General features: G+C 43.8%; 1 protein-coding gene across 1 annotated transcript in view; it reads left to right on the top strand.

Annotated features, from left to right (window-relative positions):
* The window catches only part of LOC138303613 (killer cell lectin-like receptor subfamily F member 1), a 56,883-nt gene that overhangs the window by 12,771 nt on the left and 25,334 nt on the right, over nt 1-18,778 (top strand). Inside the window, exon 5 of the mRNA XM_069242903.1 lies at nt 7,483-7,592. Within this exon, the coding sequence (XP_069099004.1) occupies nt 7,483-7,592 (110 nt within the window). The remainder of the gene's footprint in view (nt 1-7,482; nt 7,593-18,778) is intronic.

Below are 18,778 nucleotides of genomic sequence, written 5' to 3'. Positions count from 1 at the left end.
GGAAAGGGTGAGTATATAAACAGGAAGTCAAAAACTGGACTCCGTTTGAGAGCCTAACGGCGTACTCCCAGCTTACGGGGAACACGGAAGACAACACAGGTAGGTGACAGGAATTAAAACTAAAAGGTAGAAGTAACCAATGGAAAATAATCACCCGACGGGGTGCGTATGTAACAAGTTGCCATTAGCTCATTTTTAGGATACGCTTCGTGTCACTGGCAGTTCGAGGAATCTAAAGAAGGTGGGCTATAGTAAAGAAAAAATAAATCAACAGGTAATCAGAATGGAAAAGGGGGATTACAGAAAACTATTTTTCAGTGAGTTTACTGAGTATCACTATTGGATATAATGGGATTTAGGTTTCAGCGGACGGGATATCCATCACTGTTGGGACGGAGTAACCCGTCCGCTGAGTTCTAAATCAGGCCCAATGTCCAGCACCCCACTGACTCGACTCATGAATCCCTTTGAAATGGTGAATAGAAATGTAACAATTTAAATAAAAAAATAACTGGGCAGAAGGACAAGAGTATTGTCAGAGGAGAAAGGCTGTCATGGAGTCGCTGGATGACTCAGTCAAAAAAAAAGAAAAGAAAGAAACACCATCTGGTAGAAGGAACGAAGGGGATGACAGGAGAGGAAGGAAGAAAAGGTTGGTGATACAGAAAAATAAATTAAAGAAGTAGGGAAAATCAAGGACATAGAAAAGTAACACGAGGAGAACAGGAGGAGGAGGAGGAGGGTGGAAGTGGCCGAGGCAGCGATCAGGTGCGGAGCATAAATTTCGTACTTTTTGAGCCTGGTCTTGTCCTGACTTCCAGTTCTGACCAAATGGCAAACAAAGTAAGCAGAGTATGTCTTTCCGAATTCCAAAGGCAGGAAATCAGAGTTGATGGTGTAAATACCCCGCGTCTAATTCCTAGAATCAGCATCACGTAACATGTCTGCTTGGAGGTGCAACTCACAAGTGTGATCCGTTCTCCAGGATGGCAGACTATCACCAATGTGTTGTCCATGAAAACCATAGTGAACACCCACAGACCTGTTGTTTTGTGGGTATTCACAAATGTAGTCTCTAACACATTTGCACCACACTTACTCCAGCCGTTGGATGGTCCTTTGCAGACACTTCACTGAAGCACGTGTGATGGGTCTGGAGGAAGCATGGAAATTCATGACATTCATAGACATCGATACACACTGCTCTTAAACTTTATGCATCAACTAGAATGTGCAGACCAGTGCATTTCCTACACAGTTCTATGAGTTTGGTAATTTACACATTATTTGTGAACTCCTCCTAGTTCAGAACTGCACAGTACCTGTATTAAAGGTTGTGTTAAAACAAGTGTACAAGGCGCAAAAGAAAAAGTAAATCACAAAACTTTTTGCATTTTATTAATCTCTCTGAAATTTAATTTGCTGTGTGGAAGTGAAATGGAGAAAGTTCTAATCTTACACCTTTATGCCTGTTGAGGATACCTGGAGTGAGTTAAGATCTGCAGGCATTAACCCTTACACTGCTAAGCCTTTCCTCTCTCCTGTGCTAAGCCCTTTATTGGCTATTTGGGGTAGTTAGGCCCCAAAACGTTTTGTCTACATAAGCTAACCACGCCAATTTTGTTTCCAACATCCTGTATATGTACTCATGGTTTGTGGATTCCCGTAGAGGGGACTGAGAAATTAGCCAAAATACAGCTAAATTTAGCTTTTTTGGGTAAAAATGGGGAAAATTACTGCAGAAGACAGCATCGTTTTTCCCTGCAAATAGCATCAATAAAGGGGTTGCTGTGCTAAAATCACCATCTTCCCAGCTTTCAGGAATAGGCAAACTAGAGTCAGAAATCCAAACTTTTCAGCAAAGTTTTGGCATTTTACTGGGACATAACCCATTTTCCTATTTTTTATGCTTTTAACCTCCTTCAATTTAGTGACAGAAATGGAGATGAAACCAATGGTGGATCTCGGACAGCTATACATTTCTGAAAATTAGACTAAATTCTGAATTCAGCAAGGGGTCATTTGTGTAGCTCCTTCAAAGTTGTCCTATAGAAAGTAGCAGCTGAAATAAAAATTTAGTTGAAAAAAGCAGCCGTTTCTGTCTACGTTTTCACCTGTAACTTTTTCCATCTATGCAGACTTTCAGAAGCAATATAATGTTATGTCCGCTGGACCATTCTGCTTGCGGGGTTATATAGGGCTTGTAGGTTTACTAAGAACTCAAGGTACCCAGAGCCAATAAATGAACTGCACATTACAATGGGTTTTCATTGTGTTCCGAGTATACATCATTTAATTTGGCAAAATGTATGAGTGAAAAACAGGTTCAGGGAAACTTACATAATGCCAAAATGGACACACGATGTGGAGTTTAGAAGCAGTGGTTGTTAGCAAACTATTTTTCAACCCTCCTCAGAGTGACGCAAAGAAAACACAAACACCAGGCAAGGCTCCGGAACAGATGAAATGCTTTCATGAGGTACCAAGGTTTATTGGCATGCCAAGGCAGACGCAAATCCCAGTGTAACGTCTTACAAGCTGGCATCTTCTTCCCTGAAGCATATAAGTCAGGCATTTATATATGTTAATAAGTGCTGTCACTGCACAACCCCAAAAGGGGACACAATCCAAACATGGGCACGCACATACAAAAGAAATGCTGCACATACCAAACTAGAAGCCCATAGTGTAAAAATATACAGAATGCAGTGTGAACATGAGCACGTGAACAGACAACAGGTGGTCCCTAAAGAAATGGGGGCTGGATTGCTGGCTGAACTTAAAGTGTGAGACCGAGCTAAACTTAACAACGTGGCTTGGAGAGGTTTGTATGTACAACTGGCATAGGTGTCAGAGAGGTCAGTTGGGAAGTCTTACTGGGATTCAGATAAGGGAGGAGAGAGTTGGAACTAAAGTATCATATCCATAGGTACATACATGTGAATATATATTTTTCCCAACAATATCTCCTTTTTGATAGTAATATTATACTTGATTGCAAAAATATATATATACATTGCAGAAACATAGTAATACCGTATCAAAAGTACATATCTTTGGATAGCATTACACATTTTGTTCAGATGAAACACATATATTGTCATCTAGATATACACCTATGAGGTATTCATTATTTAAACATAGACTAAATGATATGCTAGTATTTAATCTAAAGAATTCATGTGTTATGCTCTTCAGCCATCCTGCTGGTAACCATGACCAAAGCCAGGACCAATCATCAGAATCAGAAATTTTCTCTGCTCCATGAAATATTCTAACTGCTTTTTTAATTTGGGTGACACCCCTTGCTATGTTTCCACTTTCATTTAAAAAATAACAGCAAGAGGAATTCAACAAAACGCACAGTCCTCCTTGTTGTAGTGTCAGGAGGTCAAAGGCAATTCTATGTTGGATAGTCATGGCAGCCACTGAATTAATTTCCACCTGCAACTCTTGAAGTGCATCTCTTGTTGCATTGAATGTTATGGCTACCTCAGCAGACATGTTAACAAGGGCCAATTCCAAATCATATACGCCATATCCATGGATTAATATACGCATTAGCTAAAAAAATAGACCTTGTCTAGCCTCCAGAATAGGTGCATGTATATCTCTTTGATACCTATGAGCAAAACTCCCCAAGTTTAATGGCTCATGCGCTACAATATGCGGTACAACTGAAATGTTTGGTGTTAGATAAGAAATAGCACACATGCCTTCCCAGTGCTGCAGAAGCACTGTGTAAGCCTTAGTTCCACAAATGAAATACATACTGCCCTGTAACTGTGTGTCCAATGTGTGATATTTACTGAAAGGAAGGCCTACCCCGTCAGGGAAAGAGTTCTGAAATTGGTCACACCATTTATAATCAATCCATGCAGAGGTTATAAAAGTAACATTTGCCCACGGCGCCATGTAAGAGCAGCGAGCTGACCATAAAGGATATTCTAATATTTTAGAAATCACATTTGGTGCCCTAGTATAATCATTTTCTTGTTCAATTAGTGGATCATATAGAGGACCATCAGGTGTTATCAACAGTGTTTCTCCAAGAATAGTGATGTTCCAGTAATGTAAAGTGTAGGTAACTTTCTTTCCTTGTCTCTTAGTTGTCCAGATCCTACTTATTAACTGTCTGTCCTTTATATTCCAATTACCCGTGGTATCATCAAATTCTAATATGTTAGGACACTTGCTACTTGCAAGGTATCCAAAGTATCGGGAAGCTGGGTTATATCCTGAAACTTGATGCTTTATACATACAGGAAAAGCACTGTCCTCTGCATTGTTCTCTCTCATAGGTGACACTGGGTATTCAGCTCGGATATTTAGCAGTATGGTACAACGTGGGTACCATCCAATCCTTCTTTCTCCACGGTCCCAAGTTACATTTGGTATAAGGCATCCCTTTCCTTGTGCATAATTCTGTATAGGCACAGGTGTCCCATGTAAGCCAATGGGGTCATTGGGGTGTCTGGATAATTCTCTACACATCCAGCAGTTTTCAAGACCTAAGACTTGGGCTACTTTCTCATGTACCGCAATGAGGGGATGGTCAGCTGTTGCACATCTCTGAATTTGTGGATACCCATACTAGCATGTGAATTAGAGGACATTTCTCAAAATGACTTCTTTCTTACACACTGTCTCCCATTTGGAAGGCGTAAATGCAGAGAAAGACATTTGGTGATAACACTTGTTCTGCTATTCTGTGTTCCCCCAAGTCTCCTGATAAAAATGGTACCCCACTTGTGTGGGAAGCCTAGTGCCCGCAACAGGAAACAGCCCAAAATACAACATGGACATATCAAATTTTTTCACTGAAAACTGACCCTTTTTTTGCAATGTGCCTAGCTGTAGATTTTGGCCTGTAGGTCAGACGGCACCTAGGGAAACCTAGCAAACCTGTACCATTTTGAAAACTAGACACCTAGGGAAATCCAGGATGAGGTGACTTGTGGGGCTCTTACCACATTCTTCTACCCAAAATCCCTTGCAAACCTCAAACTTTGACTAAAAAAACACATTATCCACACATTTCTGTGATGGAAAGTTCTGGAATCTCTACTGAGCCACAAACTTCCTTCCACCCAGCATTCTCCGATGTCGTCTCATAAAATGGTACCTCACTTGTGTGGATAGGTCTAGTGCCCACAACAGGAAACTGCCCAAAACACAACATAGATACATCAATTTCCACCAAAACTGACCCTTTTTTTGCAAAGTGGGTAGGGTCTTTGGGCCCCACCTCAGCTGGTGCCTAGGAAAACCTAGCAAACCTATACATTTTTGGAATGTAGACACCTAGGGGAATCCAGAGTGGTGTGGCTTGTGTGGCCTGCACCGGAGGGATTTCCAGTGCAATATGCGCGGACGGCAGGGAGTCATCTGACACACATGAGCACTGTAGCATCAGACGGCTCCCAGCAGTCTGACGCACCGAACCCGTTAAACAGTTAATATTTGCCCAGGCTCTGTTTAATTCCTTAAAGTGCAAACATTTCTCCCTGCACAGCCAAACTGACAGCTACTGTTCAGTACACTGTCTGAGATGGGTTCCTGGGTGTCCAGGCTCTAGATCGTCTTGAATCCTATTTCAAGAGCAGACCCTAAGTCTTTCTTTTACAGAAAACTCCTTAAAAGTGATTTCTAAGATGCTATTCTTGTGAAGACTTGTGATCGCGAAAGAAGCGCTGGAGGAATGCCAGACGGGAGTGTGGCATCTTACTTTCATTTCTAATCTACCTATCCCTCTCCATCTCTATGCTGTGTTAACTCCAAACGGTTCCATTCTGTACTATGTAGTGCAGAGAAGATGACACGTTGGCACTTCACAAAACTTCAAGATATATAAATAGTCCAAACATGTCCAGAACAGGCCGTGTACTAGTGCTCCAGTGTTACAACCTGGGAGTGCAAAATGGTGTCCACGAGAATAAAAACAAGCAAGGTTAGGAACAAGGTCACCTTTCAGCCTTCCATTATTTTCCTAACTACAGATTTACTCCCCTGGGCATTGAGAAGTGGAATGCAATACATTTAATGGCACCAAACACTACTTGTGAAGCATTAATGCCAGGAACATTGATCTTGGACAGCTTGGGAGCCAGGTTGAAACTAATGCCAGTAACCAGTGTGATGTCATGGGTTGTAAACGGTATGAGCGATACGGCTGAATCATGCTGTGTGAGCGAAGAGGTGACCTGCAAGATTTGTGGTTTGGAGTGAAACAAGCTGAATTAAGTTAGGCCAGAAAACATATAGGGTCTGATTACAACCTTGGCGGATGGGATAATCGGTCACAAACGTGACAGATATCCCGCCCGCTGTTTTACAAGTTCCATAGGGTATAATGGAACTTGTGATATGGTGGATGGGATATCCATCACGTTTGTGACAGAGTGTCCCATCCGCCAAGGTCGTAATCAGGCCCATAATTTCCACATTGGAATGTGGCGACTGCAAAACCTTGCAACAACACAGCTTTCACATCTGTCACTGCATCAGTTTGACACATCCATCAATCAATCAGTCAAACAGGATTTGTAAAGCGTCAATAATCACTCTCGAGGGTATCCAGCCGGTTGCAGGTCTCAACTGCTCACTTAAATAGGCAGGACTTGAAGGCTGTGCAGAATTTGTGTTGAGAGATGATGGCCCGGAGATGCGTGGGGAGGCTGGTGCAGGTTTTTGCTGCAGTTGGTGGAAATTCAGATTATGAATAATATAGGCGGGTCCTTAGTGGTATGGAACTTTGTGTGCATGGGTCAGCAGCTTGGATACACACCTCTTCTGCACGAGGAGCCAGTGGAGTTGCCTGAGGTGTAGCGTGATGTTGGGTCATTGAAGAACGTCAAGGATGAGTCTTGCTGTGGCGCTCTGTATGGTCTGATGTCTTTGTAGGAGTTGCAAGTTGATTCCTATGTATATGGTGTTGCCATAGTCTAGTCAACTGGTGATGAGGGCCTGTGTCATGGTGTGTCTTCTAGGCAGGAGTAGCCACTTGAAGATCTTATGTAGGATGCACATGAAAGTTGCGTTGCTGAGGTTGGAGCACCCTTAGATCATCCGGAGTCTCAAAGAGTAGATTCATAAGAGGGAGCTTCAGTTGAAAGTATCTCTTCCAGTGACTTAATCCTGCTGTCCATTGGTTTCTCAAAGTGTGGCACATTTTCCTTAAATGCATTTATTGCTGATTAAAAGCCCACAAATGCTATCTGCTTTGGGACCTCAGCCCACATTAACTGAAGTTTGTGCAGGCGCTCACGGGATTTAACACTATTTAGTTGTACGCACAAGGTCCTTTAAAATAAGTAAATTGTGCCACACGAGCGGCCATTGGATAAATTCCTCCCACCATACAATACCAGTAAAGGAGAAAATTCAGCTAGTAGATATAATCCATCTTTAGCACTACCCCAAGAAAACTGAAGAAATTTTGCTTACTCCGAAGTCTAAATCATCCTTCTTGTTCCTTCTCAGGACTTCATCACAAACATGCTGTCAACCAAGAAGGGCTACTTCTGGCTTGGACTTCAGAAGCAAGCAGGAACATGGACCTGGCTAACCGGAGTACCCCTGCACAAAGAATTGTAGGTCATCTTCGACTTTTTATCACCAGCATTGCACTGAACATGTAGAAAACTGTGAGAGCTCAACTCTTATAGAAACTTACATGCATAGTTTCTGCTTACTTGTGGCAATGGAATTTATACAAGTGCAAATCTTGACTTGGTAAAATCCTGAAATTGCATCAATAAAGCGATTTAAAGGTGGCTAATAATTAACCAGTATGGCGTAGTGCTACATATGTGTAAATCCTGGGGCGGTGAGGGGATTTTCTAGGGTTGGGATGCCACAGAGGAAAAGTTTGGAATTACCCACACATTTGTGAGTTTGTAGTTATTCACAAAAGTCACAAAAGCGTTCCCAGCCCACCCGCATACTAAAAATAGATGTTTATACTTGTCAAAGGGGAGTGAACCCCCTTTCCAGAGTGAAAATGGGTTGGGATCTATAGGTGGGGGTATAGATGATAAGATTTCTCCCAGACAGAAAAAAATCACATAACGACCAGAGTGGAACTGCAGAACTGCAAAGGCATTTTTGCACAGGCAATTGTAACCTGTGGGTAATTGCACATGTGGAAGGCCCTTCTCATAGACACTTTTAGGATTTCAATGCTTTCCAGGAGTATCCATGAAAAACTACTACTGTTTTGAAATCCTATCAGGATATCCTGTGTGGTAGTACGTCTGTAAGTGCAGATTTCCTATTTCTATAGTGAATAATGAACTAAGGCCCTCATTCCAACCCTGGCGGATTGAATCCGCCAGGGTGGAGGGCTGCGGGAGCACTGCCGACAGGCTGGCGGTGACTCCCAGGGCATTCTGACCGCGGCGGTACAGCCGCGGTCAGATACGGGAAACTGGCGGTCTCCCGCCAGTTTCCCGCTGCCCAGGGGAATCCTCCATGGCGGCGCAGCAAGCTGCGCCGCCATGGGGATTCCGACCCCCTTCCCGCCAGCCTGGCTCTGGCGGTTTTTACCGCCAGAACCTGGCTGGCGGGAACGGGTGTCATGGGGCCCCTGGGGGCCCCTGCAGTGTCCATGCCAATGGCATGGGCACTGCAGGGGCCCCCTAACAGGGCCCCACATTGCTTTTCAGTGTCTGCTAAGCAGACACTGAAAAGCGCGACGGGTGCCACTGCACCCGTCGCACACCTTCCACTCCGCCGGCTCCATTCGGAGCCGGCATCCTCATGGAAGGTGGTTTCCCGCTGGGCGGGCGGGCGGCCTTATGGCGGTCGCCCGCCCGCCCAGCGGGAAACTCAGAATACCCGCGGTGGTCTCTTGACCGCGCAGCGGTATTCTGCTGGAGGAACTTTGGCGGGCGGCCTCCGCCGCCCGCCAAAGTTGGAATGAGGGCCTAAGTGTGACTGAATTCCAAACATGGAACTATGGCTTCAACCACCAAACAAATGCCCATGCCTTGACCGCCTGGCACTGCCAGCCTGCGTGACGTAACCTCTGTGTAATTCAAATAGGTAACTCTGCCCGACACCTCTGGCAGTAAACGCGAAAGTTGCTCAAGGCTATTGTAACACTTAATACAATACAATTCTTCTATGGGGTTTCAAGGAGATTTTTTGGTCAATTATTTTTAAATGGTTGCTCTCTCCATGGTGTAGAGGTTGCCGTGCTTATGTCCTTGGACGAGATCAGGTTCATTTTAGATCAAGGGGAAGAGAAGCTTTGTTCCCTCTCGAAGGAAGTGCTGAATTTTGCATAAGATCACATTCCCCATTCATCAATGAACCATGCCTTCCCGATAATATCTTACTTTGGCTGATGTTGCTTTAGTCTGGTGTTAGCTAAGATCTTTTGATTATCCTAAAAATATACACTTTAATGTAGAGACTTTTAGCCCTCTTCATCCACAGGCCAGTTTTTATGTCAGTCACATTTTTATTCCACCCACTATATTATAGCATACAGCATGGGTCATTGGGTCCCCTCACTTCAGCTGTTGACTAGCTTCATTATATGTATGTATGTGTATGGTATTTCTATAGCACAAACTTTGCCTAAAGGCATTGGAGTGCTGTACTGTGATTGAAGGCTATCGGTTCATTCACACAAGGATCACTTCCACCCAAGAAGTAGTTCCTTCAGAGCCAGGGTTTACTATGGCAATCTGATCATTTTAAGGAAAACATTTTTAGTTTTCCTCTTTTTTATATTGACAGGGGTCCAGAAGTCAAACAATAACAATTTACAAAAAACATGAAAAAAAGAAATCAAGTACTGACAAAGCCAATAGGCTGTCTGCCAATAGCAGACCCATTGGAGTTGCCAATGCTTGTTTGCATACTTGGACCCTACAAGTATGCACACCTCCTTTCCAATTCTCTCTCAAGCTCCTTAACTCATGGAGCCCTCTGGATTTTCTCTAATCCCCACTTGTCGGTTTTACCTCTGTCCACTACCCAATGTAATCCACTACTATGGTTTCTCCATCACGTCATGCTCAGTCATTGTACCTTTCACTGATAACACAGGTAATTTTCAAGGAATATAGTTTGCTCATGGCTCTCAGTGGTCACTCCTTGGATATCATTTACCTTTTGGAAACATAATGATGACAAACTAAGGTTCTCTTTTTAGAAGACATGTCTCTGTTTGTCCTCCTAAGGGCAGGATGTCTCTTTCTGGTTTTCCAAAATCTTCTCTCCAATTAGCCAAACGTTTAGCATTCTTTTTTTTATCAGAATCCATCTTTCTTAGACCAATGATATCCTCCTTGTGCTTCTATAATAAACTAATCAAACACTTTTCCTAAAACCTTCTGATTACTGTAAAACTGTGGTACAGTCCGTTACCTTGTCCATTTTTATCATATGCTAATTTCCTGTACCTGGCCTCCCCCAGTGTTTACTCTAGAGGTTTGAATATATGCTGAATGTACAGTTCACCCCAGCAAGTACCTACCTCAGGATCCTTGGTATCGGCTCATCTAAAGTCACATCATTGGCTTATGCTGGCCAAGCTCTCTATTTTCATGTTCTTTTGTTTCTGGCACTATCCTCGCGCTGAGTAATTACCAGTGGCTGAGAATGATTCAAGCCCTGCATCCTTCACTTTCTGTATGCTTTAGTATGTCACCCTTAGGGGGATGGGAATGACAAGACATGGTCCTATGCACACTGTGTCACTGGAGCCATGCTGTACCTGTCCGATGAGGCCATAAGTTGGACAAACCGGTCCTATGTTGCCCGTGTTATGGTTCAGGGAGGACCTAGCTTGGGAGGCCGGGCTGGATAGGAGCAGGGCCAAGACTGATTTCCATATAGCTGGATCCAAACTGAGGTGGCATGGTGTGCAAAATATCACTGGACTGTGATGCAGCCCGAATAATTTTCAGTGGCTGAGATTAGTTCAAGCATTCCATCCATGACCTCCTGTATGCTTCACCGTGCTCTGCCTCAGCCAATTTCAAGTGAGTCCCCATCACTGTGAGGACCAACATTGGGAGCCATTCGTTTTCCTCCGTTGCTGCAAAACACTGAAACTTGCTACCTTAGGATCTTTATTTTGATTTGAACCACTTTACATTTGTAAATTAATTATTCTCTTAATCCATCCAGACCTTCGTATAGGCTCCTCCCGTCAGCACCAGGAACCGGATCTAGAGTAACAGAGCACTTTACTGTGTAATGGGAACTCATTGAGTAATTGAACTCTCCCTCTAACTTTATTACCTTTTATTTTTCACCTCTCTTGTATTTGTTAGTTTTTTTCAGTTTCTATATAGCAGAAATTTGACTGAAGGTAAAGGACTGATTTACATGAGCACCAGTTGCATTACAATCATTTTTGGTTGGCACAGGGGGATGAAGGGATTTGCCCAGAATCACACGATGTTGAGCCCACGCTGAGACTCGAATCTGGTTCCTTGGCTCCAGAGTTGGCAGCTGGGTCATCACATCCGCTCCTCTTGTATCACTTATATCCATTGCTTTTTTGATTTCTGCCTCATCCTCTATTTGTGACATGTACCCTTCTTCACCAGTCTGCACCTCGTTGTGGTGTATTTTTCTGTAAGAGAAGAGTTTCCCTTCAACTCTTAATGTCCATCTACATATCTTGTGTTTTTAAGTGGGATATAACTCTTAGTGGAAGACCAAGGCAGCTGGACTTTCATAGTGCAAACTGAGGCTAGGCCACTGTAGCCGACCACTTGTGCCAATCGCATTGTTCCCTGGAGGTCCAGCCTCATATGCTCTCTGCTGCCAGGGGAACATAGTGAAAGAGTCTTACAGACAGGGTGCCGCCCCTGACGTCTGTGTCCTGGTTGTGGCTTGTAGGCTGCCCCCCTTTCCCTGCACATTCTGTTTCCCTCTACACTCCCCTTGTCTGCCTCTTTAGTGTAGTGTATTGTATTGCTAAAGGTGCTACTTTGGCTATTGCTGTCAGTTACTTCACAATCTGAGGGGGCCCTCTCGCCCCGTATTTCATCTCCTACAAAGCTGTAGCCTCCCTGATGAGCCAACTTCTGTCCTCTGCCCCGTTTTCTGCTGTCTCTGTTTCTGCCCAGCTGCAGACCCATGGGCCAGGGTCCAGGCTGGAGACTTCTAGAATTGTGGGGTCTCCTGTGACTGCACACCAGTTCCATCTGGACCCCTGATAATGAGGGGGGTTCCACCAGGTCTCTTCACACTATCTACACCCAGTGCATCCCACTGTATCTTTTCATTCTCTCCACCCCGTTTGTGTTGGTAAGCAAAAGTTCCCACCCCTAAATCAGGGCACTTTTGTTATGTTTTGTTATTCCCATCTTCTCGGCAGAACTATGAACGGGGTTCAGCCCCCAGCTCTGAGCTAAAGCTGAGGACCTTAAATCTAGTTAGCTCTTCAAAACAGAACTGTTCAATGAGGCATTCAATCTCCACCCTGGAATTAGGATGCAACCGAAGTATGGCAGATCTAGGCTCATCCTACACATCCATCTAGACTCTCTATCCCTGGGCAATATTGCTCATTTCCAGTTTTTTGATTTTCTGTTCCAGCGCTCTGTAATAGTCTACGTGAAGCACAAAATTATATCAAACTCCTCAATGAGTAAACATTTTTAAATCTTACCTCATACACAGTGTTTCTGACTGTATATAGAAAAACAAGCATTGACACAGCCAATAGGTCTTGCCTATGTGAGATTTATTGGTTTTGCTAAAGCTTATAGCTAAGTGGCAAATGGCCGAAAGTAATGTAAAAAAAAGCTGTATGACTCAGCCAGCACTGTCAGTGTTATACCGCTTTTTATTTTCAGTTATGCTGCACTGAAGCTAACACTGCTGTATAGTAATAAGGCTAACAAAGCATTGACAAAGCTAATAGATCCTGCATAGTGGCGACCTATTGGCTTTGCCAGTGCTTGGTATGGAATGCCATATGGTATGTTATTGATATAGTGCTTACAACGGTTAAAGTGCTAGTGTTATAGAACTGGAAATACCCTTGCCAAGGTGTTACTGGGTCCAGGTTGAGAAGTATTTTAGGACCATACAAAAACTGTGAGAATGTGGCATTTAAAGGTGCTAAATGTAACATAAGTTGTAGGTAAACAGAAAAGTCCAATAGGTGACAGCTTTTTCTTCCAGTGATGCTTTAGGCTCTGTGTTACTTTGAGTGCAATGGTTACAAAAGAATCAGAAAATCAGTCCTGAAAGCTTGTTTAGGAGTAAAATACAGCGATAATCTGTGTTCAGTGGGTTTTCTAGAGCTTTTGGCCCCTGTGCCACTGCACCTGCTGCACCATCCAAATCATGGCCCTAGTGCCTGGAAGATAACTGCTCTTGTGACTACTTGTGCAGTGGCAACATACAGCAATATTTGATGTTCACTGGGTTCATAGGTGCTTTTGGCCTCTGTGCCACTGCACCTGCTGCACCATCCAAATCATGGCCCTAGTGCCTTCAGGGTAACATGAGTAAATCGTTTCTATACAGTGATGTATGTTTTCTGAAAAATGCACAGTTGCAGATGCAATGATTATTTTGTAGACAAACAAACACAAAAGCTTTCATAACAAAAATGCCTTTAAACTTATCCAACTCTCCAAAACGAGTTGTCACAGATGTCATAAATAAAGCACATGCTTTACACATCAAAGTGAAAAACAAGTTTTGATAAATTGTGTTATAATGTGTCTGGTTCTTTTCTGTTTAAATAACTTATCTTGTGCTTGACGGTGAATGGGCCATAAACATTATAAATTGCCCTAGATCACCATACATTAGGCTGAAGTTGAGATTGAAATGCAGTTTTTTTACTTTGTTTCTAAAAAGGCAGTTTCACAAATTAAATGTGCTCAAAAAAGAAGAAATCTGCAAAGAACGTGCAGATGAAAAACAAGGTACGTTTTGAGATGACTATGTCTAAAAAAACATTCTTTAAAAGGGCGCAAGCAGGCTCCATGTAGAAAGGCTGCATTCCTCTTTCCTATAAAGGCTGTCACTTTAAAGTCAGCAGAAAGCAAAACAAAGTAACTAGGCTTCCAAAGAAAACACTGCTTGACATTTGACCTTGGTCATTGAATGCCCAGCAAATGTGACAGATAAGAACAAGACATAAGGGTCAGAAAAGGAGTTCGAGGAAGTATTCAGCTAACACAACTTTCTCGTCAACGGGACGAACTGAACCTGGACAACCTAAAGCAAATACAGCCAGCAAATGGGAAGCAAAAAAACATGAGTTACAAACTGTAAAGCCAATAGCAAGAGATAGACAGAATTCATCCCCAGGTCAACTTTCTGAAACTCCCCAATACGTCTTTCGCAAACCAGACAGCTGCAGTGTCTGGCAGGCAGGCACCCTCATGAGGGTTACTCTGTACTTATAGATGAAATTTAACACCAAACGAGTGCAACAATGATGACACTCAGCCCTACCACTCCAGGTACAGTTGCCATGGTATGAAGAATCAGAAAATGAATCATTTTGCTTTGTTTATTCAGTGGGTGATTGGCCCTTCCTAAAGATGTTCATCGTAAGTACAGCCCTCTTTGCGATTTCCGGCATCAGCTGTCCAGTCATGGTGAGGTACCCTGGGGTGCAGAGGATGAGGTGCCTTCAGCAGAGTATTATTCATGGACCCCTAGTTACAAAGTATTACTAGGTTAGTGAGTGGTCTCGCCTGTATCTGCCACAGGAGAGGGCAGGTAGAAACCATTTCAGGAATCAAGGAAGGCACTTATAAGACCGAAGGCAACACTGGCTGCCGCCAACTACAACTTACCACAAAACAACAATGCATGTACTACTGGCATGAAGGATCAATGAATGAATCTATTACTGCTATGAATACTAGGAAGAAAAACAGTGTAAACTCCTCCTCCCCCACACACCCCACTCCCTCCCCCACACACACTCACACGGACACCTCTGCGACCCCCCAACCCACCCCCATCACCCCTCAACACAGGGCCTGAGCCAGAAACTTCAGAAAATAAAATAGGACGGGGGTGAAAAGCGCTTTAACCGTGACAAACCGCTACAAAGTTAACTATTTTCAGTTGCCAAAACTAGACAACATTGTACAATGTTAAATATTGTGGCAATAGACTCTATCACCATGAAACATAAAGATACTTTGAGCTCACACGGGCATAACATTGTATTCATGTTGAAAACAAGTTACATTTTAACACCTGTGGGGAAAAAATAGTCAGAAATGACCTTCATAGACTTGTTTTGTGCTCGTCTTTTGTTACAGAAGTTGACAGTTCCAATACCAGGTTATTTTTTTGCGATGTATGCTCAGAAAGAAATGTAAAACTGTGTCCAATCACATGTTTTCGGAATTACCATCAACAATCGCGATTTAGCCAATCGGTATTTTAGCATTTTCCTCCTAAACGTGCAGCAGGATTGTTATTGGCATGAAGCTGACACCCAATGCCACATCCTGCCAGGAGAGGGAGCGCGGCACACGCACACACTGTCACATCCTGTTCACTATCACTAGAATCTTGTGCCAATAGTCAGGGCGGCCGGATGGGGGTATGTATGTATGTATGTATGTATTGAGTATTTATAAAGCGCGTTCCGGCCCAAGGGCATCGAAGCGCTAACTGGGTGAAGCGGGTTGACTTAACAGGGAAACTCCCAGACTTATTGAGGAAACAGCCAAGTCTTGACCAATTTCCTAAATATTAGATAGTTATGTTCTTGCCTTATGTTCAATGGTAAAGAGTTCTAGATTTTAGCAGCCGCAATGGTAAATGCTCTGTCTCCCCACTTTACTTTCTTAGTGCGGGATGTTTGAATTTGATAGGCACAGGCCGAGCACAACAGCCGATTAGGCCTGTGCCATTGCAGCTTGGTGGTTAAAGCCTTAGGCCCAATCCCATGAACAGCCTTGTGGGTGATGCAGAGAGCCTTAAAAGAGAACCGCTGGATTACCGGAAGCCAGTGTAGATCTTTAAGGCACCTCTTAGCAGAGGTCCCGCAAGGCAATTTTAATAAAAGCCTGGCAGCAGTGTTCTGCATCAGCTGTAACTTGTTCAAAGATTCTTTATCCAGATTGAGTAAAAGCGCATTTCCATAATCCCATCTGGAAATGACTAAAGCCAAAATGACGGTAGTTCTGCAGGTTTGTGGAATAAAAAGAAATATTTTTTTTAATTTCTTCATAGTCCACATACAGGTCTTGATTATCAGATTGACCTGAGGTTTAAATGACAATTGGTCATCAAACACGAATCCTAAGTTTCTTGAGGTAGACCGTGGTACAGGAAGCGTCCCACATTCTTCAGGCCACCAGCTAGAAGACCAATGTACCCTTCCAATTCCAAAGCACAAAATCTCAGTTTTTTCACAATTGAGTTTCAACCAGTTGGTCTTCATCCAGTAATTCACTGCTGTCATACAGGCGTTGAAGCGGATGGCCACTTCTTCCAGATCTTTATTAATAGGGATGATGATTTGAGTATCGTCTGCGTATGAAGTAGGGATGAAGCCGGAAGAGCGAACCAGCTCTGCCAGCGGTGCTACGTACACGTTAAATAGCGTCGGGCTTAAAGAGGAGCCCTGAGGGACCCCACACGGCAAGAGGTAGGCAGGGGATCTAAAGTCGCCACTACTAACTGTAGCCCACCTATCAGATAAAAAAGATTCGATCAACTTAAGAGCCTGGTCTCTAATACCTGCCTGATATAGACGGTCTAGCAGGATGTGGGGAGCAATGGTGTAAAAAGCTGCCGACAGGTCCAATAGCACCAGAAAGACCCCCTGCCCCTTATCCACCAATCTGCGTATGGTGTCAGATGATGCAATGAGAGCTGATTCAGTGCTGTGGGATTTCCGAAAACCATGTTGCGAGCTGTCCAAGCCCTTAGAGGCAGACAGGAAATCAACCAATTCTTTATTAAGGTGTTTTTCCAAGATTTTGGCCGCATAGGGGAGAAGGGCTATTGGGCGTAAGTTCGTCAGGTCATCGGGTTTGCCAGCTGCCTTCTTTTTTAACGGAATAATAGTGGTTTCTTTCCATGCCCTGGGATATAAGCCCGTTGCAAGAACTTCCTGAAAAATAGGGGCCAGCATAGAAACCGCTAGCTCTGGTACTAATTGGAGGATAGCAGGGGGGCAGGGATCCATAGGGGAGCCTGATTTACCTTCCAAGAGCAGTTTACACAAAACCTCATGAGAGGGCATCTTAAACTTTGAAAGTAAGAGTGGCTTGTCTGGCACCCCGTTATTTGTCACCACAGGGTGCAGATGTGTAGTTAACCAGGGGGAAGGGTTAGCTAGATTCTTGTCCAACCTAAAGCTGGAGTAGATGTCAAGAACTTTACATTCAAAGAATTTGGCTACTTTATTGCAGAAGTCTTGGGAATGTTCTACTTTGGGAGTGCCTAAGGGAGTGGTGAGAACATTAACAGTTCTAAATAACTCTCTAGAAGAGTTGGCTGCTTCGCTAATTTTACGTGTAAAATAGTCCGATTTGGCTATCCGACAGGCTTCTTTGTAAATGTTTAGTGCGAGCTTGAGCTCCACCCTCTCGGCTTCACGAGAGCTGAGTTTCCAGCAGCGCTCCTTCTGCCGGTATTTCCTCTGTAAGATTTTGAGGGCTTGAGAGAACCAAGGTTGATTGGGTTTTTTCCTAGTACGGGGAACAGAGATCCTCGCTGGTGCTAGCGAGTCCATTGCCTGTGTAATGCCCAGATTGGATCTAGCAAGTGGTGACAACGTGGACGCCTTTAGATCATTCCACTTATGTATAAGTGTTACTTTCAGTGGTTCTGCTTCAATATTTCTCCAGGATCTTGTCAGTTTTTTCTGGGGAATGGGTATTATAGGCTGCTGCCTGGCCAGAAATTTAAACGTCAGGAGAGCATGATCCGTCCACTCTAACGAGGTCGTTGAAAGATACAATTCTTCCTCGGGGTGGATGAAAATCCCATCTAGGGTATGGCCAGCTCTATGAGTGGCCATCCCATCCTTTAGGACCCAATCCAGAGCCACCATAAAGTTGAGGAATTCCGCAACCAGCAAATCACTCGTATTATCAAAATGGATGTTAAAATCTCCCAAGATGATTGCTTTAGGGGCCATGACTAAAGGTTCCAATAATGAAGGCCATATCGAGAGGAACTTAGAAACGGGGCCGGGGGGGCGGTAAATTAACAGGCCTTCCAAGACTAGAGATTTGTCAAGGAGTAGTTTAAAGGCCATAGCTTCACAGACCTCTGGTATGTGACTAGCACTATTCCAGGTGCAAGTAAACTCAGACCTGCAAATAATGGCCAAGCCTCCTCCTCTGCCTGTATTCCTGTCAACCCTGTGAAAGGAAAAGCCGGTAGGGGCTGCCTCAATAAAATCGGGGTCCGAGTCAGGCCTCGCCCATGTTTCTGTTAGGAAGAGACAGTCTATGTTGAGAGTAAGAATAAGTTCACTGATTTCAAATTTGTGTTTTGGGAGGGATCTAACATTTATAAGAGCGAAAGAGCCCACCGCTCTACCGTCCCTTACAATTCCACCTAAAGCATGTTCTGAATTGTTCCCCCCTGCTCACCGAACTCCCTGGGTTTTCTGCTTTCCCATCATAGATGGTATAGGCACCATCCAATTACACTGCGCACACCTCCAGGCATAAGTAATGTCAGGAATAAGAGTGTGAGAGCACCGGGGGCCTGCCAAATTCTTGAGTTCTTCTATGGTGTATCTAATTTTTCCAGAACAAGATGCAAAATTCCTGGCCCTCTGGCCCGTTCTGGCGCG

This window comes from Pleurodeles waltl, chromosome 7 (assembly GCF_031143425.1).
Source record: "Pleurodeles waltl isolate 20211129_DDA chromosome 7, aPleWal1.hap1.20221129, whole genome shotgun sequence".
Classification (NCBI taxonomy): domain Eukaryota; kingdom Metazoa; phylum Chordata; class Amphibia; order Caudata; family Salamandridae; genus Pleurodeles; species Pleurodeles waltl.
This window is presented reverse-complemented; position numbering and strand designations above follow the sequence as displayed.